Source organism: Macaca thibetana, chromosome 8 (genome assembly GCF_024542745.1).
Source record: "Macaca thibetana thibetana isolate TM-01 chromosome 8, ASM2454274v1, whole genome shotgun sequence".
Classification (NCBI taxonomy): domain Eukaryota; kingdom Metazoa; phylum Chordata; class Mammalia; order Primates; family Cercopithecidae; genus Macaca; species Macaca thibetana.
In genome coordinates, this window is record NC_065585.1 from 43,577,583 (window position 1) to 43,605,029 (window position 27,447).

General features: G+C 40.3%; 2 protein-coding genes across 5 annotated transcripts in view; one reads left to right on the plus strand and one right to left on the minus strand.

The window, feature by feature from the left end:
* Positions 1-27,447, plus strand: part of ZNF706 (zinc finger protein 706) — a 664,654-nt gene that overhangs the window by 254,950 nt on the left and 382,257 nt on the right. The window lies entirely within an intron of this gene.
* Positions 1-27,447, minus strand: part of GRHL2 (grainyhead like transcription factor 2) — a 184,447-nt gene that overhangs the window by 82,536 nt on the left and 74,464 nt on the right. For both annotated transcript variants that reach the window (XM_050800695.1, XM_050800696.1), the window contains exons 5-7: positions 20,607-20,662; positions 17,148-17,304; positions 13,466-13,577 (exon numbers count right to left, since the gene is read on the minus strand). In XM_050800695.1, the coding sequence (XP_050656652.1) occupies positions 13,466-13,577; positions 17,148-17,304; positions 20,607-20,662 (325 nt within the window). The remainder of the gene's footprint in view (positions 1-13,465; positions 13,578-17,147; positions 17,305-20,606; positions 20,663-27,447) is intronic.

Genomic DNA, 27,447 nt, shown 5'->3' on the forward strand with positions numbered 1-27,447 from the left:
TCCTCCACCTTAATTAAGCTTCACACGCTTGGTAAATTATAACTACCCCTTCTAATTATTTTTGTATATATTGTTGGAGATTAAAAGGAGTAGCATAATTAATATAAAGATTGCTTCTCTTCTGAAAGGTGCGGATTCTGTCTGGACTAGTGAAATAATGAAGCTGGAATGCTGAAAATGGCTCTGGGCACAATTGCTGACTCAAGGTACATATACCACAGCCTAATAAGATGCTTTTAACAAAAGCTGAGAGCTCGACATAGTTTATATATTTGGGGTCCTGATGCTTACAAGTCTATTTACAGGGTGGCAATCAGGGCATAAAGAGAAAGGACATGGTGGTGGAGACACAGACCTGAATTTAATTTTCCGTCCTTCTTCCCACCAAGCCCTGAGACCTCCGGTGAGTTAACTCAACTTCTCTGAACTTGAAATTTCCTCATCTACAAAATAGAGACAATAGCTAAGAGAACTGGGCCCTGCTAGTCTCATAGTGGAAGGTGGGACCAATAATGGTCTCCACTTTGCACCTCCCACCTGTCCTCAAACATCCACTTCTCCCTGTCTGCAGTGCCCAATAGGATCGGCTCAAACTCAGGAAACAGGAGAGGGTCATTCCAGGAGCATTTGCTCTGACTTGAAACAGGCAGAATAAATGAACCCTAGTCTAAATAGATTCTGAGATTTTTTTTTCTGTTTTCAAAATCAAAGCAGTGGCTTCTTAAAACCCGAATGACTCACAAGAACTCACTTATGAGTTCATTATTTTCTTCATAATGCTTTACAGAGTCAGAGGTGACCTGACTGGGTTTCCTTAAGTGTGTTGACACTAGAGCTGATTTTCAGAGGCACTAAAGTATTTCCATCATTGAAATACTGGCCCACAAGCAAATAATAATAATGGCCACCACTTTTTGAGAGCCCTGTGCTAAACATATATACTTCACAAGTATTACCTCAGACAGCTTTGCTTGGTAGCTTTTTATTGTTATTATTCCTATGTCATAGGATAGGAAACAGGTAAGCATGTAAGTACTCTCCCATCCCCCACAGTCAGTTTGTAATCCCAAGCTGGGATTGGAACTTATGAAATTCATCTACATACATGCCAGAGGCCTTTGACTTCTCTGCTACACAGCCAAATGAGCACCTTTCCACACAAAATCCAGGGCAATTACAGCTGAAATTGTGGAAACATATGTGACCAGCATAGAGAGACTCCTCTATTAATATATTATTAAAGGTATAATTATTAATAATATCATTACTATTTGCTCTCCATGGCTTAGTATAATACCCTCACAGATAACATTTGTGTTTCTTAGAACTTTCCTTTTAGGCTACATCTAATGTTTCACTTGGGTTTGATTCACCCTCCTGTTTGTGGAGAAGGAATTCTACAGACAATGTTATAGCTTTCAAGTTGTACTGACCAGAAGCACAGAGTATGAACATTTTATATTGTAACCCATTACTATGTTCTGTGTATGCTAGTATTTTTTATTCTATATGATTTCATTTTTTAAGAATGTTGGTCTTGACTAGCAAACTTGATTTCAAACTGACAATAGGCCATATCCTGTACATAGACACACATAAACACACATGCACGTGTGCCCCTGTTTGCACCACAGCACATAGCTCCAGATTTAGTAACTCAGACAGGCTTAACATTCAGCTCGTTTCATTAGTCCATGTGGCTCAGGGAGATTTAACTATAACCATTTTGTCTCTGTCCACAAATTTAATTTGTAAATCACACAAAAGTACCTGGCAGTTTCTGACAGTTTTCTGAATGAATGAAAATGCAAACTGTGCTTTGGTAAGTAAGACGCTTATAACACTGCACGAACTACTCAAGCATATGCCGGTTTTCTATTCTTCATGCTGTTGTCTAATATACTGACACTCTTGGGAGTACATGAGGGGACAAGAAGTTATAGGCACGTAGGATTAGAAGTTACTGCCCAATGTGGTTAATCAGCAGTAATCATCCCAGCAAACAGGGCCCCTTCTCCCACAAAGCTCTCTAATCTTTTCCCACCCCCGATGATATATCCAGAAACTATAACACTTGGTTAAACCGACTCTAATTTATAAAACGAAACTGAACTCTTTCTGAAATGGTGGTATTTTATATTATTGGCAAGAGTCTCAAGAACGTCTGTTCTATAAGATTCCACAGCCTCATTCTAGTGTCTAACAACCCTCAGTGTGAGAAAAAATTTTCAGACACTTATAGTTGTACTTCAGAGTTGCAGACTGAATAGATTCAAACACTAGAAATAACTTTTTGGTAATTGGTAGTGCAGAACAAAGACTACAAACCTTCAAGTGGATTATCTTTTACTAAATTTGAACTACAAGCCCAATTACTTGAGCAACTCAAAATACGGTAAGATAAATGTTCATTATCAAGCTTCCCACTTACCCCTGACTGCCCAAATCACAGACACAGAATGAGTTAAGTGACGTAGGAAGGTAAACTTCTTACCTCTGTTAAGTCAGTGGGAAGTGGCTCATGGACTATTCTAGTTTGTTGCAGGAATGATTTTTGCATTAACTGCTACTTGAATGACTCACGTTGCTAGTCCTGTGTACTTTTACTTATTTTTCATCAATTCCGAAATTGTTAGAGATTTTGATATTACGTCAAAATAGGAATTTGAATTCTCCAAAGGAGGGAAACTGCTGTTGCTATTACAGTTTACCATTGTAATGCTGACCCCAGATGGTGGGTGTGAGTGGACTTGAGTCCAGAGCAACCTTTGGAGAACTACATGACCTCACTAAGCTGGCTGCCTTATCTGTGAAATGGAGACACTACAGCACCTATGGCACAGGATTGTTGAACAACGACGAGACTCTCATTTATTAAGCACTCAATTATTTCAACACATGTCTTTTCAAAAGCAGAGAAACTAGTGGTGGTCCACATTCCTGAAGCCTGTTCAAAGAGTTTTCTTCAGATTAGCTTTACCTTATTTTGGCTTCTACAACCTCAAAGAGTTTAATTTAATTTTGAAAAAACTTGGCAAGTTTTAGGTTTTGTAAACAAGGAAGAAAAACTTTAAATTTGCCTAATTTCACACTTGTGGATGTTACAAAGACATACATTTGTTTCTATTGAAGGCCACAGGGGCAGAAACTTCTAGCAAATGCTAGAGGGTGGCTGAATAGACCAGCTCTATAGTTTTGCTTATGAAACACATGAGTCTCATGAACTATCTAATTGTATCTCTACAATTGTGTGTGTGTGTGTGTGTGTCGTTTTTAAGCCAATCCAATAATACTGAAAACTATAATACTATGAGAGTGCTTGAAGTTTCCTTAAATGCATATCTGAAAAAAGAAAATGAGGTTCCAAACGAAAAACATGAAATCAAATAAAAGTATAAATTCCACTCTGGAGATGAACGAATGATGATACAACTATGGATATAACAAAAGTCCCATCAGTTAGGGGAAAAACAACTCAATGTCCAGTAAATGTGTATAAAAAAATGACAGATAGGAAATATAGCATTGTATAGTACTAAACACAGTAGGTCTATCAGTGGTTTCAGTTATCTGTGCGTGTGAGTATGTGCGTATGTTTTGATTTTGAAATCTCATCATCTAAACCAGTATCTCTATAGGACAGCTTTACCCTGTCATTAAAACAGACCCTCAGAGGGCTCTTCAAGTATTGTCTGCTTTTGTCTTCTCTGTAACATTTCTTCTGGTTAACCACTCATAGCTTTAACATTTCCAGGAGTAGGAGAAATATCAGAAAAGGCTTATTAAACAATAATATGCTGGAACCAGAAAAACTGAGTTCCGAGGAGCAGTGAAGAAAAAGATGAAGGGACACATTTGTTATAAGTTTTAATTACACATCTAGCTACTTTAAAAAAAAAAAAGTTTGCCTTTCAACAATTTTCCACATTTGTTTCAGGAAAACAGAAATAATTTCTAGTTAAGTTTAAAAGGAGACATTTATACTTGTTTATGAGTATATATATATTATGTTTGTAGGCTAGCAATTAAGTCTCAGAGGTATTGAAGTTACATCAAAATGTTTATAGTACAATAAAATATATTTAAATATAAGAAATGGAAGTATTAAGGCATAGTCTTCCAGTATCAGAAAAATACTACCAAAAATGATTCTTTCAGCTTGAAAGAGGACAGTCCAACCCCAGTCAGATTTCTCAGTGAACCAGGCACATGTCTGCTTACTGTCACTGTCACCTAGATGCACAAAACCACACATGGCAATGTACTCATCGATTATGCAACATTGGTTGAGCATCTGTTCTCTGCCAGGTTCTGTACCAGCTGCTAAGCATACAAAGATTCAAGGTTAAAAAAATCCTCTCTTCATTCAAAAAGTTCAGCGTCTAGTAGGATGAATAAATGAATGAATGAATGAACCAAGTGAAACCCTGCCAAGTGCTATTGTTTAGATCTAAAGCAAAGCCCGCAGTGGGAGCAGCTGACTCTATCTGGGAAGATTAGGAAGATCTTAGGGGAACAAGGTCTCAAGGTGTGAGATGTCTTCCAGGTGAAGAAGCGAGGGCAGGCTATTCTAGGCAAGGAGAACCCCAGAGAAGGGTCAAACAAGAGGTTGGAAATAAGTAGGAAAAAATAGTGAAGGGTGAAAAGAGATCTGTCATTTCAAAATATTAATAAAAGACAGATTATGCTGGATTGAGAAATGAGTGATAGTTTAAGATGTCGGGCAGGAAGCACAGGCTCCTCTCTTAAGAACCATGGGGTGGAAGGAAAGAGGAGGGCCCAGCAATAGTTTGAAAGGGAGTCTGCAAGGATCAGGGGCTGGAGCTGGGATAGGATCCTGACCCTTCCCTGGAGGGAACCAGAGGGAGCCCGAGGACCACCCCTATCACACACACAGCAGAAGGGATTTTCCCCAGAGATGCTGGCCTCAACAGAATGAGTTTCCAGGATTCATCCTGAGACAGTTATCCAGTAAGTGAAAACCCACAGTGGCTCAATTATGATTGAAAATTATTTTCTGCCTAAACAAATATCAAACTTTAGAGACACTTGCATTTACAGTGTTTTAAGTTAATTAACCTTCACAGCCTACCGCACTTTTATCACAGAAATGTTTCTAATCAAGGTTGAGATGAAAAGGAGTTTTCCGTAACTGCAGCTTTAGCACGTCTCTAGAAAACAGAGCATGTCTCACACTGCACATGAACTCGTGATAACAGCAAGGGCGGATGCAACAGAGAAGGATCTGGAGCTGCAAGTGAGGCCGTTGCTGGCCCACACCCCAGAGTCCCCCTCGCATCTGGTCCTGGGGAGGACGTGGGGATGGAGCTTGCTCTTCTGACTGAGCTCTAACTACAGCCTTAATTCTCACCAGCCCTTGGATTTTGTTTTTTTTTTAATTTGGGAGCTCTCAAGAGGTTTGGTTAGGTTTGTAACCAAATTTATTTTTCATATCTATTCAGAAGTATGGAAACAGCCTAGAAAAACATCAAAAAATGAAATTCTATTTACTTGGGTTATTTTTAAGGGAGGGAAGACCTACATTTTCCAGACTGTAGGGAGACAGCAAATCTGTATAATTTGGGGAAAAGGACAGCCCTCCAGAGAGCCAGAGAACTAAACTAGCAGGAAGCCCTGCTGAAGAGAGTTGGGAGTTGCTGATGCCCTTGCCTCCCAGGCCTGTTGGGGCCACAAATTCACACTACCTGACCACCTGGCCACCTGGACACTTGGCTACCTGACCACCTGGCTATCTGGCCACCTGACCACCTGACCACCTGTCTACCTGGTCACCTAGCTACTTGACCACCTGGCTACCTGACCACCTAGCCACCTGACCACCTGGCCACCTGGCCACTTGATCATCTTACCACCTGACCACCTAGCTACCTGGCTACCTGACCTCCCAACAATTGGACATCACCTCTTCCCACACACCACCTTAAATCTCCACCCTCCCACTTTTCTGCATAGCTCTCAGAGTAGCCAAGCCCAGGACTGGCTATAAAAACTGAGAAAGCATGCTTATAGGGCACATCCAAAGCCAGCTTCCTCTAAAAAACTAAAAGAAAAAAATTCTTTTTTTTTTTTTTTTTTTTTTTTTTTTTTTTTTTTGAGACGGAGTCTCGCTCTGCCGCCCAGGCTGGAGTGCAGTGGCCGGATCTCAGCTCACTGCAGGCTCCGCCTCCCGGGTTCACGCAATTCTCCTGCCTCAGCCTCCCCAGTAGCTGGGACTACAGGCGCCCGCCACCTCGCCCGGCTAGTTTTTTGTATTTTTTAGTAGAGACGGGGTTTCACCGTGTCAGCCAGGATGGTCTCGATCTCCTGACCTCGTGATCCGCCCGCCTCGGCCTCCCAAAGTGCTGGGATTACAGGCTTGAGCCACCGCGCCCGGCCTATTTTTTTTAACAGTTAAAATAAACTGTCCTTTGGTTTTAATTATGATTCCTGTTTGAAAGTGGAGCATGAATCCAGATTAAAAAGAGCTTCTAGACCTTAACAGGACAGCCATGCTGAATCATTCACAGAAGTCAACTAAAGTCTGTGATCAAGAGTCTTTTGAGAGGCTTCCTTTTCCCTCAAAGAGAACTATGGAGAATCAAAAGCGAAGAAATGTTTTCATTTCATTTTGAAAGCTTAAGTTTTCAAAAAAGCGTGACCTTACTATAAAACTACTTTCAACAGAACACAATTTAAACACTAACTCTTAAGAAATAGATTTGTATTAGGACACAGACGAAAATCCTATAATCACATGCTAATAACTGAAATTGTACTATAATTGCCTGCTAATTACCATGGAAATCTATAGGATTAATATTAACAATGTAACTAATAAATCCTGATACAGGAAAGATTACTGCAAACCAACATTAAAGACAGACATTGAATAAAGGGCGTACAGTTTATTTCATAATTAACTACAACCTTGTATCAATAATGCTTACACTGGATGTGACTATAAAGTAATGATGTTTATTTGGATGTGTTTATGGAATCAGGCTCATTACATCACAACCTGTACTGCCCATTCTGAAAGCACAAGAACTGTTACGTGCATTATTTTGGAACATCTGCACCAGAAAGTAGTAAAGGAATTCTTAGTTCTCTTCCATAGGGAGAAGTTATATATGAATGTGCTACCAATTAACTGTTGTAGCTTCTGGCTTTCGCTCTATGAAGTTAATGTTGGTTGTTGAACCTCCTCTTCTAATTTCCCTTCCCTGTTTGAAAGGTAACAAATAGAAAAATATGCCTTCCCGAGAACGTGGTTTTGGAATTATCCACTATTTGAGGAGATTTGATTGATACCTAGTCCAGTTAACGTTTTTATTTGTGATCCATTTTAAAGATTTTTTAAATGGCTCACACACTGTGCAAAACAGGGTAACTCCACTGTGCAAATAAGTCCTGGGAAACTCCCAGACTATTCTGTGTGTAGATGGTGCCTCAAAATCAACACGCCCCTGGCTGAACTCAGTACCTGGCCAACCTCCATTCCCCCAACACTTGGCCATGCTGCTCCTTCTGTCTCCCGTGCCTCTGGGGAGGACATCCAACCCTTTAGCAAAGCTGCGCTTTTCTACATAATCTTTTTCTTCCCCTGTATCCCCCACAGCCAATCAGTCATCAAGGCTCTATAAGCTCTACAGTTTGTCTCTCACTCTGGGTTAATTTTGTATTTCCCCTGTGCAATTCATGCCTCCAATCCCAGTCTTTCGCCTGGCTATTGCTGGTCTTCTATTGCCAGTCCATCCCTCACTGCATCCATCCCACATGCTGGCTTAGAATTACCCCCTAAAATACACATATTCCATTACAGACCTGCCAAAAATCCCCAGTGGTTATCCAAAGCCTCCAGTATCAAGCACTGCAACTCATTCCAGAGAAAGTTCATTTTATCACAGTATTCTATTTGACTATTACTTCTGCACATTCTCTACTGTCTGTCCTTATTCTGGGAGGACTGATGTGCAAATGTAACACAGCCACTTGGATGAATGGCTATTTGCAGGTATAATTTCTATTATTACCCTCTCTTACACATCTTGGATCTCTAAAATCTTCCTCATTCAACAACAGGAAAACATGGCTAAACAAGATATTCATGATAAACCTCAGTATAAAAAAGTAAAAATACACATACATACACACACACACACACACACTTGAATATCTCCCCAACAAAACTGTAAAACAAGACTTTGTAGAGCCAAGATACGTTAAAGCAACAAAGAGTAAGAAACTCTGAGCTCCACTTCTGGCTTAGTGATGTTCATCTGCAAACACGGTGAGGTGGGTGATCACAGAAGAACTCAAATAGCATTTCCCTAACGTTCTATCCGCAGCTCTGAGGTTTGCCACCAGGACTGAGGTGTCAAGAATCAATGAACCTCTAACACTCAGAGCCTTCTGGGTCTGTGGACCCCTAGAATCCTCCCTGGGCTCAGTCAGCCTCTATTGGGGACCCAGGGCTTCAGCCTGTGACACATAAAAACAGCTTAACCAGGGTTTCTTTCAGAGTTTGAGACCAGAAAATTCCATCTATGCTTCATCTCCCTGCCATTCTAAGATCCCCTTTAAAAATGTAAGCCTTTCCACAGCCCCATGTACTTTCTTCTTTCACCCTACTCTCTGCATGGGTCAAATCAACTAGCAGTCTCACTAGCATGCATGAGAGTATCCACCCTTCCTACCTTGGCTAATAGTGTTATCAGACTTTATTAAATAATTTGTCAGTCCCACTTTTTTTTTTTGAAACAGAGTCTTGCTCTGTTGCCCAGGGTGGAGTGCAGTGGTGTGATCTGGGCTCACTGTAACCTCTACCTCTTGGATTCAAGGGATTCTTCTGCCTCAGTCTCCTGAGTAACTGGGATTGTAGGCACCTGCCACCATGCCCGCTAATTTTTGTATTTTTAGTAGAGAGGGGGTTTCACCATGTCGGCCAGGCTGGTCTAGAACTTTTCGCCTCAAGTGATCTGGCCACCACGGCCTCCCAAAGTGCTGGGATTAGAGGCGTGAGCCACCACACCCGGCCTCAGTCCCACTTTTGTTTGTCTTGATTACCGTACCTATGAATGTGCTATTGCACGACTTGCAGCACCCTTCCCTACCTTTTTGACCTCACATGCCCTAGTTATCCTTTCAGATGAGTCTCAGAAACTTCTCTGGGAAGCGCTCTTCTATGCTGCCACTTACCACGTGGTATCTCAGCTAGTCATCTTCTTGCCCCTTAGTCTTGAGCAGTTTGAGTACAGGGCTCTGCCTTAATTACATTTGTGTTGCCAGTGCCTAACAAAGGGTCTGGCACATAGTAGGTGTTCAGTAAACTTTTGCAGAATGAATATGGAATAACTATGCTTTTCCTGAAACCAGTGTTAACTAATATGGGGCCATTCCTAACTCCATGTCTTCTTTTAAAGGGGCTTTCTCACTCAGAGGAAATCAAACTGCAAATTTAATTTAAGTGGTGATTCCACACAGGAGGTATAACTGATACAGGAATGCTCCTGGGACTGCAGAATGTAAACTTATTTATGACCTTGAATAATTGTTGTTATTCAAGGAGCTTACAAGAATGAACTTGTGAGACTTAGAGGACTTTGCTTATGTGTTTTGAAAAGCAGCAGAATCCACTTGGGGCCTGGGTTTGTTTGGTTTACTTATATCAAGTTAGAGCTCATTGCTAATGTTTTCCTCCCCTGCCCCCAACTCCTGCCAAACAGTTTATGACCCAATGTACAAGAACCGCGTATCAAACTGGCTTCCACCAGTGTCAGAACCAGCAGGAGCCAAGAGGTCCACCACTCAGACTGCAAAACATCCTCCACATCTGGAGAGGAAGGCACAGACCAAAGAATCAGGACGTCTGTAAATCAGCCACTCTCCATGTAGATGGCCTGGTGGATGCCAAGAACTGGCTAGAGGCTGGAATACAAAGGCGGTATATGGTGGAGAGAGAGCTTCAAATATTTTTTTTTTAATGGCGGGGTGCAGTGGTTCACACCTGTAATCCCAGCACTTTGGGAGGCCGAGACGGGCAGATCACGAGGTCAGGAAATCGAGACCATCCTGGCTAACACTGTGAAACTCCATCTCTACTAAAAATACAAAAAATTAGCTGGGTGTGGTGGCACGTGCCTGTAGCCCCAGCTACTCAGGAGGCTGACGCAGGAGAATCGCTTGAACCAGGGAGTCGGAGCTTGCAGTGAGCAGAGATTGTGCCACTGTACTCCAGCCTGGGCAACAGAGTGAGATTCCGTCTCAAAAATAAATAAATAAGTAAATAAATAATATAAATAAAAATAAAAAATGGTGCACATTTTGGCATTCTTGGGTTTCTATCCTACCTACATACCACTTATCACATGTGTGACCTTGCATAAAATTATTCCCTCTTAGCATCTCGGCTTTTAAACAAGAAAATGGGTTATTTTGGCCAGGTGCGGTGGCTCTCGCCTATAATCCCAGCACTTTGGGAGGCCAAGGCAGGCAGATCACTTGAGGTCACCCTGGCTGGGAAGAGTGACGGGGAGGGCGGGATGAAGAGAGATTGGTTAATGGGTACAAACACAGTTAGATAGCAGGAATAAGTTCCAGCATTCAACAGCAGAGCTGTGTGACTACAGTTAGCAATAATTTATTGTATATTTCAAAATAGCTAGAAGAGAAGATTTGAGATATTCTGAACACAAATAAATGGTAAATGTTTGAGGCGATGGATATCCTAAATGCCCTGATTTGATCATTGCATATTGTATGCCTGTATCAAAATATCACAGGTATTCCATAAGTATGTATAATTATTATGTATCAATTTTTAAAAAATAACCCTTGCTTTAGCTAAGGGGCCCTCATCTTGGTCTCTAACTCCAGCTTCAGGGTCACTGCCTGGCTGACTTGGTTGGATCTGCAGACCATAGATGCTAGTGGAGATTTGGGAACTGCGACTTTTGAGCCCTGAGTTTAACCTCCAGCTTCACGGAGGTTTCGAAAAAGAAATGCATCAAATAATTCCGGATACTTCTTTTTTTATTTTATTGTTTAGGCCATTAGAAGGCTCCTAACCAAAACTGGCAAATGTATGGCCCACCCACTCTGCCTTCCTTCACCCTCTGCAGGCAGTGATAACCTTCCATGATACTCCTTGTGGAGACAAGGGGTGACCTTCTCAACATCACACTCCAGAGTTAAAGCAGATGATGGTGCAACAGGCAGACATATGTGCCAGGACACCATCGGCGCTCCTTTACATGGGAAATGGTGTTTACAACCCACTGGCAGAGAAATGCATGATTTGATTTTTTTAATCTAGCAGAAGAATGAATTATATGAGATTTTTGCATATTTTCTCACTCTATGTGAGCAGATGTCAGGTTGAAGTTGGGGTAGAGACTGTGCTCAGAAAATACATGTCTCATTGAAGCTAACTGATGGATTTAATGCCTTGTTCTCAGGTTGGAAGCAAGTCACCCAGCTACCCAGAAGCTACTTAGTAAATGTCACGAATCTCAGAGACAAAGCATGTGTGTGTCTGTGGGGACACACGTGTATACAGAAAGAAAAGTCTGAAGGCAGGCAAGAGATGATAAAGAAGAGAAGATTTGAAGTCTCACAAGATCTGAAAAATCATTCTAGTCTCAGAAAAGTAAACCCTGTAACGATATCAAAGTTGGATCAACAGGTATGCCAGTAAAATGCTTTTATTATTTGCCTTATTTGGACCCACGCCATATTTCTCTTTAATTGCTCCTTTCATTTTCTTGGGTAATAATTTTAAGGCTAACTTTTTAAATAAAATAAAATTGTTCCTCTGCTCTATGCAGATTTAACTAAACAGGTTAAGGCAAGTATCCCCAATCCCCGTCCTAGTCACCAGGTCTTGGTTTAGTTTATCAACCCAGGTCAGGAAGACAGATCTTATCCCGGTTGTTGCACTAATTATCTGAGGGGGAGTCATGTGATATAGGCCAGTGAGCCTTCCTAGGCCCCAGTTTCCTTGTTTATTCGATAAATATGTTTGACTAGTTAATACAATAGGTGTATGTGTGTGATGCAGGGGTGAGGAGCGGCTTAACTATTTTGCAAGAAAAACCAGTAACTAGTTTCAATATCTTCTACGGTGAGTCTCTGACCCTATCCTAGTCACTAAAATCTGCCATTGTGGTCAAGGAGTCCTAGCCAGGGTGAAATGGAAGATCTGAAAAGTCCTCACTGCAGTGTGTAAGAAATCAAAGTAATCATCCTTTGCAAGGCTCAGTAATACCTTTTCATACCCAACATGATGGGAACCTTCACTTAGCCCACACTCATTTGGACTGCAGCATCTTAGTCAGCAAAATGGAGTAATAAAGTCTACAAATGAGAAATGACTTACTTCTTATGGAAACAGTCTTAAAATTATTTGGAAACACATACATTACTGTCTGTTTTTAAGTAATTTTTGGAGCCTTTAAGATCTATTCCCTGACTTCCCCTGCTTTGCTCTGCATCTCAGAGGTTGATTCTGCAAACTGCACTTTCTGGGTTAATGTGCCCTTTGACTCTGAGTTAAATTCTGCCAATGGGAGGCACTGGCAAGAGATCAGGAGGCAGAAAGAAGCCAGGACAGTTCTTCTCCTCCTTCTTGGCATTGAGAATGTCTCTGGCAGTGATTCTGCTGTGCTTTCATCTCCCATTGGAAAGCAGCTCTCTCTGTGGTCCCAGCTCCTGCTGGGTGGCTCCTCCAACACCCACCTCCTCCTCCCTTTGATTCTCCAGCCCTGCAGGTAATAGCTGAGTTGTCTCATTGTGCCTTCAGCCTCTCCAACCTTGGCAATGGACTCATGCCCAGTGAATTACTGGGCATGGGTGTTGCCTTCCAGACTGAACCCCGAGTGATGTGCCATCCAGGGGGCTGCTGGTCTGTACAGAACAGACCTCATGTTTAGGGGTATACAGACTCCTGGCAGATTCACTTCTTCTTTAAACGGTTCACTTGCCTGACCACCTAGCATTGCATACACTAGGCGTGTGTTGAAATGGAAAAAACACTGGACAGGGAACTAGAAACTCACTGTGTAGTCACGTGACCTTTGCCAAATGCCTTTAGGGTCACATGAGCTTGAGTTTATTTATGTCACAGGGATAAGAGTTCATCTGACCTGCTGACTGCCTATTAGGTTCAAATGGAGAGGCCATGAAAACACGTCTTAGGAATTGAAATGGTCATTGCAAATCTAAATATATGACTATGATTTTATGAGACACAGTTGACTTTCATAGAATAGAAAATGCTTTGCTCTCGCCTTAGCCTGATTTTGGTTACTCAGTCTGATCTGCACTAAATGGCCTGACATAGACTCGTGCCTGGCACATCACAAGAGCTCTGTGGCTCCAGCTGTGATTACTGCGCCGGGCTCCCCTTGGCATCGAGACAACATGTCAGTTTATCAAGGATTATACAGGGAAGTCAAGGTCAACTTACCAATGTCAAGGACCCTCTGCTTTGCCGTATGCTGCCGAGAGTGCCAGTATTTCCAGTATTTGAGCTGTTCATCTCTGTTTTTGTCTTCACTGAAGACCACCATCACCACACTCTGCAGAGGGAAGAATCGTGGAGCTTACTTTTTGTTCAGTGCCTCTGTTGCCTCAGTCTCCAGTTCTGGAAGTTCTACCAGAGGTATTTTTGTGTCATGTTGCTTTTCTTGCTTTAGAAAAGCCCAGACAAGCTTGGTTGTATGTCTGTTTTGTTATAAAATGGACCTACTCAAAAAATGATTGAAAAATAAGAACAGCATGAAGGAAAAAAAAAGAGTCCTACATCAGTTTTACCAGGAGGTTATAAACAACCAGATCAACCAATTATCAGCAAATGTATTATTTAGTGAGGTCAGCAGAAACCCACCCAAATTTTTTTTTCTTGCATTGGAAACAAGCATTCTTTTGAAATTTCTACTCCTTAAACATAAAATGTGATGCCATTTGTAAAGAAGCAAACATCTGTTTGTGGGCTAATGAAGTGCCTCAGGCTGGAATATCAAAATTAATGAGAAAAATACCAAGGAAATGAGGAAAATGCTAAAAGACAAATTCATACTGGTGAACATAGATCTAAACTACAGATATTTCATACACCGAAAAACACAAGAGCAACTATGATATCTATTTAAATCTAATGTGAATGTACTTTAAAAATGAGCTTGAGAAACTAATTATATCTTGCAGAAATAAGAATTCAAAACTCTTTTCAGTTCTAAATTATAAACAGCCTCATTAAACTAAATACACATTAATTCACCGTCACTTATGAAATGGAAACGGTACCAAAAACAACCCTCTTCCAAATAAAACCCTTTAATTACAGTATCAGGAATACTCCTCCTCTCACTGCAATCCAAAACACTTCTTAGGCACCTTCCTACTGTTCCAGAAAAATATTTCATGGACTTTCATTCCTTAAGAACTTCTTAGGGCGGGGCTGGGTAACTCATGCCTGTAATCCCAACACTTTGGGAAACTGAGGTGGGAAGATCTCTTGAGTCCAGAAATTCAAGACCAGTCTGGGGAATATAGTGAGACCCTGTCTCTGCAATAAAATAAAATAAAATAAAACAAAATAAAATAAAATAAAATAAAATAAAATAAAAAGCCAGGCATGGTGGTGCACATCTGAAGTCCCAGCTACTTGGGAGGCTAAGACAGGAGGATCCATGAGGCTTCAATGAGTAGTGATCATGCCACTGTACTCTAGCCTGTGTGACAGAGCAAGACCCTGTCTCCAAAACCAAAACCAAAACAACCTTCTCCTTTGTAGCAGTTTACACATTAGTAGTCATTTACTTATTTACAATTATTCAGCCAATGGCAATGTCTTCCCAATTAACATCAAACTAACAAGGACAGAAACAGTGTCTGCCATTCACCCTGGCACTTGACGAATAATAGACAGTAAATACATGCTGGTGGCTGGCTGTCACTTCGAAATCTGGCTCTTGCCTAAAGTATGTGTAAACAATTTTTACACAAGAAAGCAGATGTTTGTTAGGAAAACCATGTAGAAATATGTATCCATATTGTTTCAAATTCACAAGCAGTGTGATCTTCAGAGGCACTGGATACATGACAACAAAGAAAACCATTCTCTGTGCTGGTGCAACTATGAGCTCAGCCAGCTTTTCATTCTACCCTCTGCCACGCCTCAAACTTTTCCATTTATGTGTAAAAGCTTACTGTGTGGCTTCCTGGTATTTATTTCTGTCTCAAAATAACAATAACATTTAAAGTAATATTTTTTCTGGCAAGTGTCTAAATTAGCATAAATAATGGCATATTCTTGGTATGGAAATTTATTTCTTCAATGATAAAGAAAAAAGCAGTTTGAAACTGTTGTTACCACGCCCTACATGCTTTGACTTGGAATGAAACACTGTTCTCAGAAATAAATGCTGGTAGGTTACAAACACATTTCTCCTTCCTGCCCCAGAGCTGGGGAGTAAGAGCGAGCCACTCTGAGGTGCCAACTTAGTCTCCAAGGGTAGAGGTTGAAGTCCTTACAAAAAAGGGGGGACTCTTCATTTCAGCCAAAATGGAACATAAAGAAATAAAATTTCCTTATTAAATTATTTTCATGATTTCAGCAAAGTAGAATTCTTGGGAAAGTCCCTGTACTCCAAACTCTTGTCATGACCTTAGAATACTAACCACCCACCATTTTTTCCAGGTTGATGATAATGGTGTTAAGAGGGTGTATACGAGTTATATTAACACTTGGAATTTATAAGGCTTAAAAAAAAAGCAAATTTATTCAGCGTCGTCTTACCAGATGCTCGTATACGAGAGGGGGAGGATGTAATTTATAGGAAATATATCCAGAGAGAAATATATCCAGGCTAACATTTGCCTGCCTTCAGGCCTCCATGCTGCTTAACACAGCGCAACCTCATGGTAAAGAGAGTTGGGTTCAGGAGTCTGATGGCCTAGGGTGGATCCTAGTTCCCTTGCCTTTTAGCTATGTAACCTTGGCCAGTTACTAGCTTCTGAAACTTTATCACCCAGTTTCCTTATCTGTAATATCATAAAAACAATAGTGCCTTTTTCATAGGGTTGTTGTCAGTTTCAATGAGTTACTAGACAGATGGTACCTAATACAGTACCTGGCACTTGAAGATAATAAATATAAATTGTTATTTTATGACTCTTGCTATTATTATGATGATGGCATATTCTCCACTGCAGTCTTGACCACAGCGTTAGAACTTACTAATTCTCCTGATGGGCACACAACTTTCTCACTGCAGTGAGCTCAGCCTTGTGTGGAACCTGTGCCCCACCTGCACTGGGGGGTGTGCCCGAGTTTGGGGCTGTAGGCACACCATGTGCTCCTTTCTTAAGTGTTCTGAAGTGGTTAGGAGGAGGGAGCTGTGACTAAAATAAGGTGGGCTGGGCACCATGGACACAACAGCATAAATCATTTTACAACAGATCAGGAAAATCCTTCCACCTCTTTTCAGAGCTGTGCTATCATTTTCCTTTTCAGTAGAGAAGGATTACCGGGCCTCTCCCTTCTTGGCAGTAGCACGTACACCAGAAGCTGGCAGGCTTCCAGAGAAGGGAGAGCCAGTTGCATTTCCCACAAGTAGAACGAACACTCATGAATCTGAAAATTCCCCCAAGTGACTCCTGGTGGGGATCGTACCTCGTCTCTGGAACCCTGAGAAAGCACTGGGCTGCAGAAGGCTTTGAAACCGAGTTCCACCGGGCCCAGGGATTCAGAGTGAACTGCATTTTCCTTTACAGAATAGAACACAGCTCTTTCTCACCCACAGAGGGGTTCTGACTTACAGCTACTTACTTGAAAAATTATGACCCATTGATTGAAAACAACCACAACAAGGAAGCACATAAGCAGTGAGTGAAGCGGGAAAATTCCTCGGATACAGTCAGACAGCATGTTCCAACCACGTCCCTTCCCTGGGGTTTACTGGTTACTCATTACAATGATAAACTACGAGCCGGTAAGTGCTCTTGCCCCAACCCTCTGACGTTCGTTCTAGAATTATTTATGTTGAAGGTTTTATCTTTTTTTCCATGCTATTCCACAAGGCTGTGAGGTAGCCATTCCATTCATTGGATTCCTTTGTACTTTATCTGAGAAATTTGGCCCCTACCCTGACTTTGCTGATGGGGTGTCGGAAGCATTTGTTGTCTCCGGTCTCACTGAGTGTTATGGCATAGAACTGTCCCTTGTTGAGGTAGGTCATGGGGCCCTCCCCCTGCTTCTGACGGAGAGATTTGGTGGCTTCCAGGGTGTACTGAAACGTGCCACTGTGAAAGAAAACAAACAGTGGTCAGATCCACTCACTTGGACATTTCTGCTTTTTTGACCAATTTCACATCAATAGCATTTCACATCAATATTAACCAATATTTACTGTTTTAGAGACAAAACACAGCATATGGCAAAAGAGATGAGACCAGACCAAAGGTCATTGCTAGTACAACGTATATAACATTTCTAATAGTGGCCCATAAACCAGATGGTTTGGAAGGGGAGAAAGTCCACGATGTGCCTGGCCAATTGTGCAAGAAAACGCTCTACCAGGAGAACCCCTGGTAGATCTTAGCTGGCAATTAGGTAATGCTTGAAGCTTAAGAATGAATAGAATTTGCCATTTTTACCCTAACAACAAAACAACGCAATAAATAATTTTGTTCAATTCATATATATACCTAACCTTTTTTTGTTTTGTTTTGTTGTCTAACCAAGGTGTTACAGATAGCTGTATCTTACTATAAAGCATCTCAAAACATGAAAATCCAAAACTCAAACATTCACCTGAGAATCTAGTTCCCTAATAACAGGGAGTACTTTTTGTCTTTTGCTTCTTGCTTTCAAGCCTGCAGAACTCATGGTAGGGTTGTTCAAAATCAGGGGTTTGCAAATGATGGCCCATAGGCCAAATCCCTGTCACTGCCTGTTTTTGTAAATAAAGTCTATTGGAACACAACTGCACTCACTTGTTTACATATTGTCTATGACTGCTTTCGTACTACAACAGCAAAGTTGAGTCGTTGTGGTAGAGATGATAGCCTGCTAAACCTCAAATTCTTACTCTCTAGTTCATTACAAAAAAAGTGTGCAGATCCCTGCTCTAAATAGTGTCCCTCATATTTTTTTAAAAACATGATATAGTTTACAAAAGAAAAACACTGATTTTTCCCAACTTAGAAGAGAATATCAATTATTTAAAATAACACAACAGGTATGAACCACAATCATTTTTTGTTTAACACATTCATTCAGAAATATTTATTTCTGTTATACTGCAGGACAGCACACAGTGACAATCCACTAACAAACACTGCGTATTTTCTAGATCATCAGAAACTCTCCATTGAGTTTATATTTTTAGCTCTTTTATTTCAAAGTCTTTGGAAGGCTGGGCACAAAGACGACTCAAACTTTGTCTCTGAAAATGGTTTCCTGACAGGATTATGGGGGGTTCTTGCTTTCTATGTTAAATATTTCTGTAATGTTTTGTTTATTTTTGAACTTTTATGATGACAAAAAAATCTGAAGGGCAGAATAATATTCCTCTTTTATGATAAAAATATCTTAGGCTTAAGCTAATAAACTAAGCAAATTCTGGAATATGTGTCTTAAAAGAAGTTGGGAAATAAATTATTCAAAACAGAACTGATTCCATTGTCATTTTGTCTGAAAAAGCAATTTCAATACAGTGCCATTGAATCATAGCATTTTAGACCCGGACAGGATATTAGGAATCACCTAGACCAGTAGCTTGCGTCTTGTCTAGGGCACAGACTGCTTTGAAAACATGAAGAAAGCAGTGAACTTTCCTTCCCAGATAAAGGCACTTATGAACATAAACTATTTTTAATATAATTTCAGGGATTTGTGTCCATCAAGCCTGCCCATAACACAGGATAAAAACCTGAGATTCAGCCCACCTTCCTCATTTCGCAGCTAAGGGGAGGCTAAGAGACGCGCTCACTCTGCTGGACCATGGCAGCAGTGGAAAGAGAAACTAGGTCAAGTCACTGGTAGGTCCTTGCTCTTCCCACTGGCCTAGCAGCTGCTGACATGGTGCTTTGGATTTAGAGCATGCAAATTAGACTTTTATTCCCACATTTTAGAAGGCAATTTCAAGTCCAGTCTTCCCTGCCTCCTGCTTCCTGCCCCATCTCCACAACACACTCCAAATTCTAAATAAGATGATCTGGGAAGGATGAGTGGGGAGCCTGAGATTGGAACCAGAGGACTTTAAGAGGAAACCAAGAGAATGGAAGAGGGCCATATGCGTAAAAGCGAAGGAGCAAGAAACATAGTGGGAGATGGGATTTTAAGTAAAGAGGGACCAAAACATAGAGGGCCCTGATGACCTTCATAAGGAATTTGAGTTCAATTCTGCCTGAAATGATGAAATATTTGGTAAGTTTTGTAAATGGGGGAGATAAATTCATTTCTTGCCACTTTCTCCCTCTCTCTCTTTTTGTTTTTTTAAATGTAATGGCGTCTTACTGTGTTGGCCAGGCTGGTCTTGAACTTCTGAGCTCAAGTGATCCTCCCACCTCAGCCTCCCAAAGTGCTGGATTACAGGCATGAGCCACCACGCCCAGCTGCCATTCTCTCCTGTCTTCAGACATGAGCATAACCAAGGTCTTAAAACATGACTCTTCTACCTGGAATGTTCTTAATCTTCCTTCTTTCCTTAGAAAACACCTGCTATTAACCCTTTAAGATGCAGCTCAAATGCCACTTCCTGTGAATATTTGCCCTCAACCCCACACACCTTCCTACTCCCACACACATGTGCAGGACTATAGGTCCATTTAACTCTGTTTATATATCTCCATAGCAGGACTCATTTCTTAGCAAATGTTTTTCAATTTGTCTGTCATCACATTTGTCTCCTCCAAAAGTGTATGGACCTCTTGTAAGGGGAGATTATATCTTATCCCCAATCCTACTCACACTGCTGCACATGGAAGGCACCTGACTGCATGATAGCTGGTAGCTGGCTATGTGCACAGTGGAACAAAAAAGAAGTGTTGGCAGGGAGATCCAATGTATTGTAATAGCTCAGGAGAAAGTTGACAAGGATAATTTGGAAAAGAGATGACAAGTGGAACAGACAATTCAGCATTTGGCAAGTGCTGAGAAAGTCCAACATGAAAGAAGCCAAATCCTTTACCTCTAGCTGGGGTGGCTTGGAAAATGGCTACATCATTAGCCACAATAGGAAATAAAAGCAGAACACTAGGTGTGAAACCAGTGGAAGAGGAGGGAAAGAAGAAAAAAAGATAGAGCTTCATATTACACTTGTTGGGCTAGAAGCATATGAGTATGAGGTTCAGAGGAACACCTAAGAAGGAATGTCTAACCAACAGAAGGAAGAAAAGGGGTGTAGGCCCCAGAAAATTGGTCAATACTGGAAATAATTATATAGAAGTCCTTTGTATAAAGAAAAAAGCACTGAGGCAAAGGAAATCACACTGTTCTGTAAAAGTTTACAAAGAAAAAAGGTTTAAAGGTATAACTTGAAGGTATATTTAAAAGGTTATCAGTTAATCAGTTTCTAAGGATGCATCTCCTGGTAACTCACCTTGATGTCTGATCATACATGTACTCCTCAGCCCCAGCTGAAGCACTCCGAAATTTCTGCAAAATATGAGTCATCGGAATTAAAACAAGTAGGTAAGTCATTATGCAAAAATGATAATAATAAATGTATCCCAACTATTTTATTCTCTCACTAGAAAAGAAAGCTATATATTTGATATTATGTTTTCAACTACAGCAAATGTAGTCATAGAACTCACCTATCACTTCCTCACTTAGAGCTACACTCAACAGAAAATACATTTGTGCTTTGTATGTTATTCACGTGTTCACAGGTGTTCCTATAGTGTTTGAGATACTGGAAGCTGTTTCCTCAAATACATAATACATCTCTGCCATTTGCTATTGTTTCCAACACTTATTCCAAATGTCACAAATTCTGAATTAACAGAACATGAATTACACAGAGATTATATAGCACAGCAAAAAGCAATACAGTAGAATGGTTAAGAACATAGTTTCTGGAGCAAGATTGTATAGGGTCAAGTTCTAGCTCTTTTACCTGCTACCTATATAAAATGAGGCAAATGCTATATTTTCTTCATCTATAAAATTTCTATTTGTAATAAATAGAAGAATTAAATAAGTTTTAAAAAGTACTAAGAATAGGCTGGGCATGGTGACTCATGCCTGTAATCCTGCACTTTGGGAGGCTAAGGCAGGAGAATTGCTTGAAGCCAGGAGTTTCAGACCAGCCTGGACAATAAAGCAAGACCTGTCTTGACAAAAAATAAAATAAAATAAAATTAGCTGTATGTGGTGGCTCATGCCTATAGTCCCAGCTACCCAGAAAGTTGAGGCGGGAGCATCACTTGAGCCCAAGAGTTCAAGGCTGCAGTGAGCTACCATCACGTCACTTGAGTCCAGCCTGAGCAATAGGCTGGAGTGCCTATTAAGACCTTATTTTCTTTAAAAAAAAAAATAATAAAGTTACTAAGAATAGAGCCTGGTACATAGTGAGCACTATGTACATGTATAAATACTATTATAAAGTAATAGTTTGACCCTATTCAGTGTCCTTCTCTAAGGATCTTCATTATCACAATATTGTAAGAGTAGGTTTTCTGGGGAAACTAAGTTTAGTATTACACACAAAGAAGCTTGGGTCTCAAGATGTTCAATTGTATGCACAGTGCATATAGGATGTGCTTTGCTACGTTTTAGAACCTTTTCAAAAGTAGATGACCAAAAGCCCTAATTCTTGATCTGAAGTGAATATTGTAGAATATGGATGAAAAAGCATTTCATTGACCACATATCTTGTTCTTTCACTATGACCATTTTTCAAGTGTCTCGTCTTAAGAAATAACCTTCTTGTCTCTCATTTCTGTGCAATAAACTTACATTCTTTGACCAGCATTTCAAGGGTTTCCTTCTAAAGGAGAAATGTTATCACAGCTATTTTCCAAACTTCCTCACAACCCCTAACCATCATCTCTGGAATTCAGCATACCTTATATCATAGTTTCCATACATATTTATGATCCTTCTTCTTATCCAGTCTTACTCCTTGAATTCAAGAAGATGATCTTCCCTTCGAACTTTACCCAGACGAATCCCATGAACATTGCCCAAATACTTGTTGGCTGATTAAATAATCATGACAGAGAATCAAAGGTACAGATTTGTGTTTCTTTTGCAATCAATTAGGTAATCAGCAAAGCATTCAATGGGAATTTTCTGGGGCTTCACCATCTGCTTTGGTGCCAGAAGAAACACACAATTATATATGACACTGTCCTGGCCTCAGAAAGATAAAAATTGGTCGAGGGGATGGAATACATTCACGTTAAAAAAAAAAAAACTGAAATACAGCAAATGACTACATATGAAAGTCTATGTTGAATCATCATTCATTCATGTGTCTTGACTGGAAAAGCATAGAATGGGCATTGCCAGGAAAGGAAGATCAGCAAAATTATAGGGGGATTTCATAGAGCTGGTGAGCTTCACTCTGACCCTTGGAAGCCAAAGATAGCCTGGATTAACTGAAGGAACTGAGAGAAAGTAACCCATGCAAAAGAGGGCCACCGTGAGTCAAGACAAAAATGATGAGTACAAATTTGGTGCATACATGAGACCAAGGACACAGGCCTTGCTTGGTTATTTAGTAGGAACTTGAAAATTTAGGTCTTGGTGCCCAATATGATAGCCCCTAGCTCCATGTGCTATTTAAATTTAAGTTGATTAGATTGAAATACATTTAAACTTTCGGTTCCTCAGTCAACTAGCCACATTTCAAGTACTACATTCACACATTGGCTAGTGACTAACGTTGGATAGTATTAAAAAATTTTCCATCATTGCAGAAGGTTCTACTGGACAGACTGATTTAGGAAAATGTATTTACATTTAATATGGTCAGGATTTAGAAAATTTTGGAGTAGGAAGGTAATATGATGAAAAAAATATTTAAAGGAGTGACTTGGAGACACAGATGCATTTCCAAAGTCTTTGCTTGAAGGAATATGCAGTAACCCATAAAAACCATGGTGAATCAGCATTAGTATACATGGCAAGAGTGGATTACCATCCATGCCATAGATTTCTGCAGTCTGAGGATAGGCTAGCCTCCTAAAGCATATTGGACTTGTAAATTCTGTGGTTCTAATTCCCCAGATTGCACGAGAAGGTGTGATACTACAACTCTTCAGACTCAGAAAGATTCAACTACGTGCTGGCTGAAATACAGAATCCCACTTCAATGCATGAATGCATGAGGATAAGAACTGTGAAAAACTAAACGTACATATACACCATGGAATACTATGCAGCCATAAAAAAGGATGAGTTTGTGTCCTTTGTAGGGACATGGATGCAGCTGGAAATCATCATTCTCAGCAAACTATCGCAAGAACAGAAAACCAAACACCGCATGTTCTCACTCATAGGTGGGAACTGAACAATGAGATCACTTGGACTCAGGAAGGGGAACATCACACACCGGGGCCTATCATGGGGAGGGGGAAGGGGGGAAGGATTGCACTGGGAGTTATACCTGATGTAAATGACGAGTTGATGGGTGCTGACGAGTTGATGGGTGCAGCACACCAACATGGCACAAGTATACATATGTAACAAACCTGCACGTTATGCACATGTACCCTAGAACTTAAAGTATAATAATAATAAAAATAAAATAAAATAAAATAAAAAAAGAAAAAAATAAACGTTTTTCCTAGTTCCATGTTATAGTAGTGGTGACTACTGTAGTTACCATGTTACAAGCTTAGATATTATTTTTCATTAAGCTGAAAATTTTTTCTTTAATTCTGTTACATTATCTTTATAATTTTAAAAGAATTAAATGGATAGTGTACCTAGAAAACATCACCATCCTTTAGATGAGACCTGATTACATTGATGGGTTATACGGCTATAAATGAATTAGTATTAGGAATTAGAACCAAAATGCTCAGGTCGTTCTGGATACAGTTATCAAGTTTCCACAGTTGTTTGGAGACCTATTAATATAATTTGTAGGATGCCAAAAGGCAGTCAGACAGCCAACATCACTGTATTTTACTGTGACTTGATATAGTGCATCTATAAATTTGAACTCAGAAAAATGATAGTAAAGAAGGTATGATAATATATATTTGATAGATTACTCTTAAAGGACCTTGGACATCAGGCAATCATAAACATATTTAAATCTCAAATATTAGAATTCTGTTCTTTCTCTTGTGTTGTGGAAACGAGCTATCTGGTAAGAATATGTCTCAAAAAGACAATGTTTCTTTAACTGTATGGAAATCACAAATTGCTAAACCATTTCTTGTCTTTGACTAGCCACTAATTTTTTAGGTCCCATCATTTATTCATTCACTCTTTCAATAAACATTTACTGAACATTTACTTTATATCAGGCACTGTGCTCAGTGCTACAGATACAGCGGTGAACAAAAGGAGAATATGTCTCTGCTCTCATGAAGCTTCTGGTCAAGTAGGAAAAAACACTAATCAAACAATTGTTTATTTTTAAAAACTACATTCTGTGTGCAGGCATTCTGAAGAAGAGCAACAGTTCTATATGAGCTCATCACATTCACTGCTATGAGAAAGCGAAAATTGGCACCACTGGCAGTCAACCTTAATGTTCCTAAGAGAGTGCAATGCTTCCAGAGAAACATGGATAAGGTCGACAGGAGGTAAGCAGTGCTTCCAATAGAGCCCCAGAAGATAACACAATAACAAGGTGAATAATGCTCCCTCCTTCTGAACAATGGTCATGAGATATCCAGTTGCTGGGTGTCCCTACATCTTGACAGTATCCAATTCAGAGCTGGTTGTCACTTCTGTAATCCCTCCTTGGACTCATCCAGCACATGACCAAACATTATGAAGAGCTCTCAACTCTCCCTGACTGAGATGCTGTTAAGGGTCTCCTGCTGAGGCAGGCTAAATAAGTGTAACTTTGACTACCGATGTGTTTGTGGTCGTCTCCGGGGTGGTGGATTTAGATACAAAGAAAACTGACTCCAGTAGGAATTGGAGTGACAGAAAAAAAAAAAAAGGGCTTCCCTAAGGAAGTTACACAGAAGGAAGGGTATAGAAAGGTAGTAAAGAATACTCTAGGGCAGTATTGCCCAATAGGGTCTTGTACAACAATGGAAGTGTTCTATATTTTCACTGTCCAGTATGGTAGCCTCTAGCTGCATGTACATGTAAAACATAGTTAGTGGGACTGATGGACTGAATTCTTAATTTTATTTCATTTTAATAATCACACATGGCTAGTGGCTATGGTATTATACAGCTCAGTTCTAGCCCATGGACCAACATACACATAGGTCCTGAGTCAGAAGGGGGCATGTGAGGCTCACAGAACCTATTGGAGCCTAGAGCAGAGGATAGAAGGAGGAAAGTTGTATGAGAAAAGATGGGAGAAGCATTGGAGACACAGACTCCGCAGTGCCTCGTAAACCCGTTAAAGACTTAGATCTTTAACTGGGCTCAGTGGCTTATGCCTGTAATCTCAGCACTTTGGGAGGCCGAGGTGGGCAGATCACTTGAGGTCAGGAGTTCAAGAACAGCCTGGCCAACAAGGCAAAACCCTGTCTCTACTAAAAATATAAAAATTAGCTGGGCATGGTGGTGCCACGCCTGTAGTCCCAGCTACTCCATAGGGTGAGGTAGGAGAATCGCTTGAACCCGGGTGGCGGAGGTTGCAGTGAGCTGAGATAGCACCAGTACAGCCTGGGCAACAGAGTAAGACTCCATCTCCAAAAAAAAAAAAAAAAAATTAGATCTTTAATCCTAAGAGCAGTGGGATCTAAGTGAGGGGGTGGAATGATCAGATTTCCATATTGAAAAGACTATCACAGGTACAGTGTACAAAATCTGAAATGGCAGTATTAGAGGCCAGAGATAGTGACAGCTTGAGCCCGTATGGTGAAGTACAGTGGAGACAAATGGATGAATTTCAGAGATGTTAAGAATGTAAAATTGATAGAATTGATAATGGATTAGATGAACTGAAGGAAGAGCTTGAGCAACCAGAAGGATGGCAGTGCCACTTATGAAGGTGGAGAGCACAAGGGGAACATGGGGGAGGATCATAAGTTAGACGGGATAAGTAAAAAAATCAAATGGGCAGTTAGATATAATAAAGATTATTAGTTCAGAAGAGAGGACCAGGCTGTAGAATAAAATTGGAAGGTCTTTTGGACACAGATGATAACTGAAGCTGTGGACATGAAGCCAAGAGCATTTGCAAGAGGGAAGAGTGATCAACAGTGTCAAATGGTGCTGCAAAGTTAAATAACAGCTTTAACAGAACTGGGATGTTCATATATGTTCTATGCATGAGGTGGGTAAATGCCCTGTTAATCTAAAAAATGCGTGATCTAGTCTTATCAACTTCGACTACATATAGAGAGATTTAAATCCTCCTAAGGTATAAAATGTGTATGCCAGAGATTTTCTAAAATTTTGCTTGATGTTAAAACACATTAACAAAATGATAGAAATTTGGTGTTATCATAGCCACTGCATCATATGTTTAAGATAAACATAATAAAACTGTGCATTAATCAGAAGTGAAGCCATGTTCCAATTTAGTAGATGAATCAACATCTTTGAGATTTTATCCTTTAAATGTGTGGGGGATAATGGACTACCAGTTGTCAATCAATCAAGTTGGATAGGGTTTAGATCCAGGATCACTTCCAGTTTCAGACTAGATGAATATAAAATCAATGGACTAATGATCATACATCTATCCAGATAATGACAAATAGTCATTCTTTGCTTTCATTTCAAGATGCTCTGCAAACTATGTTAATTCTACAAATAATGTGCCTGGAGTTGAATTATGAACATCAGACACAGTAGAGCTGTCTGATATTCACTCATAAATAATTCTCAATTCTTGAGCACATGGGAGGACTAATGCGAGAATTAAACTTCTTGGCCCTCTTGCAGTTAGGTTGATCATGTGGCTAGTTCTAGCCAATGAAATGTGAGATGGTGCAGTTGCGCCGCTTTCAGGTCAGCTAGTCAATATGACTAAAGTCAGTAAAGTATGACTTTACTAGTCAGTATGCCATCTCCACAGCCTCCCTTCCTCTGCTGGGGAGATACTAGAAACCACACATAGAGATGATAATGTCACAAGATACAGGGCCCCTGGATTTCTGAGTCACTAATTGGAAGAGAGCTGTACAGACATGCATCAGTATTTTTATTAGCAAGAAATAACATTTTATTGCATTAAATCACTGAGATCTTGGTGTTCCTTTGTTCCTAAACCAGAAACTATTGTTAACTAACTTATAGAAAACTGTAGTACAGAATAAACAAATTCTTCCTTCCATTTTGAT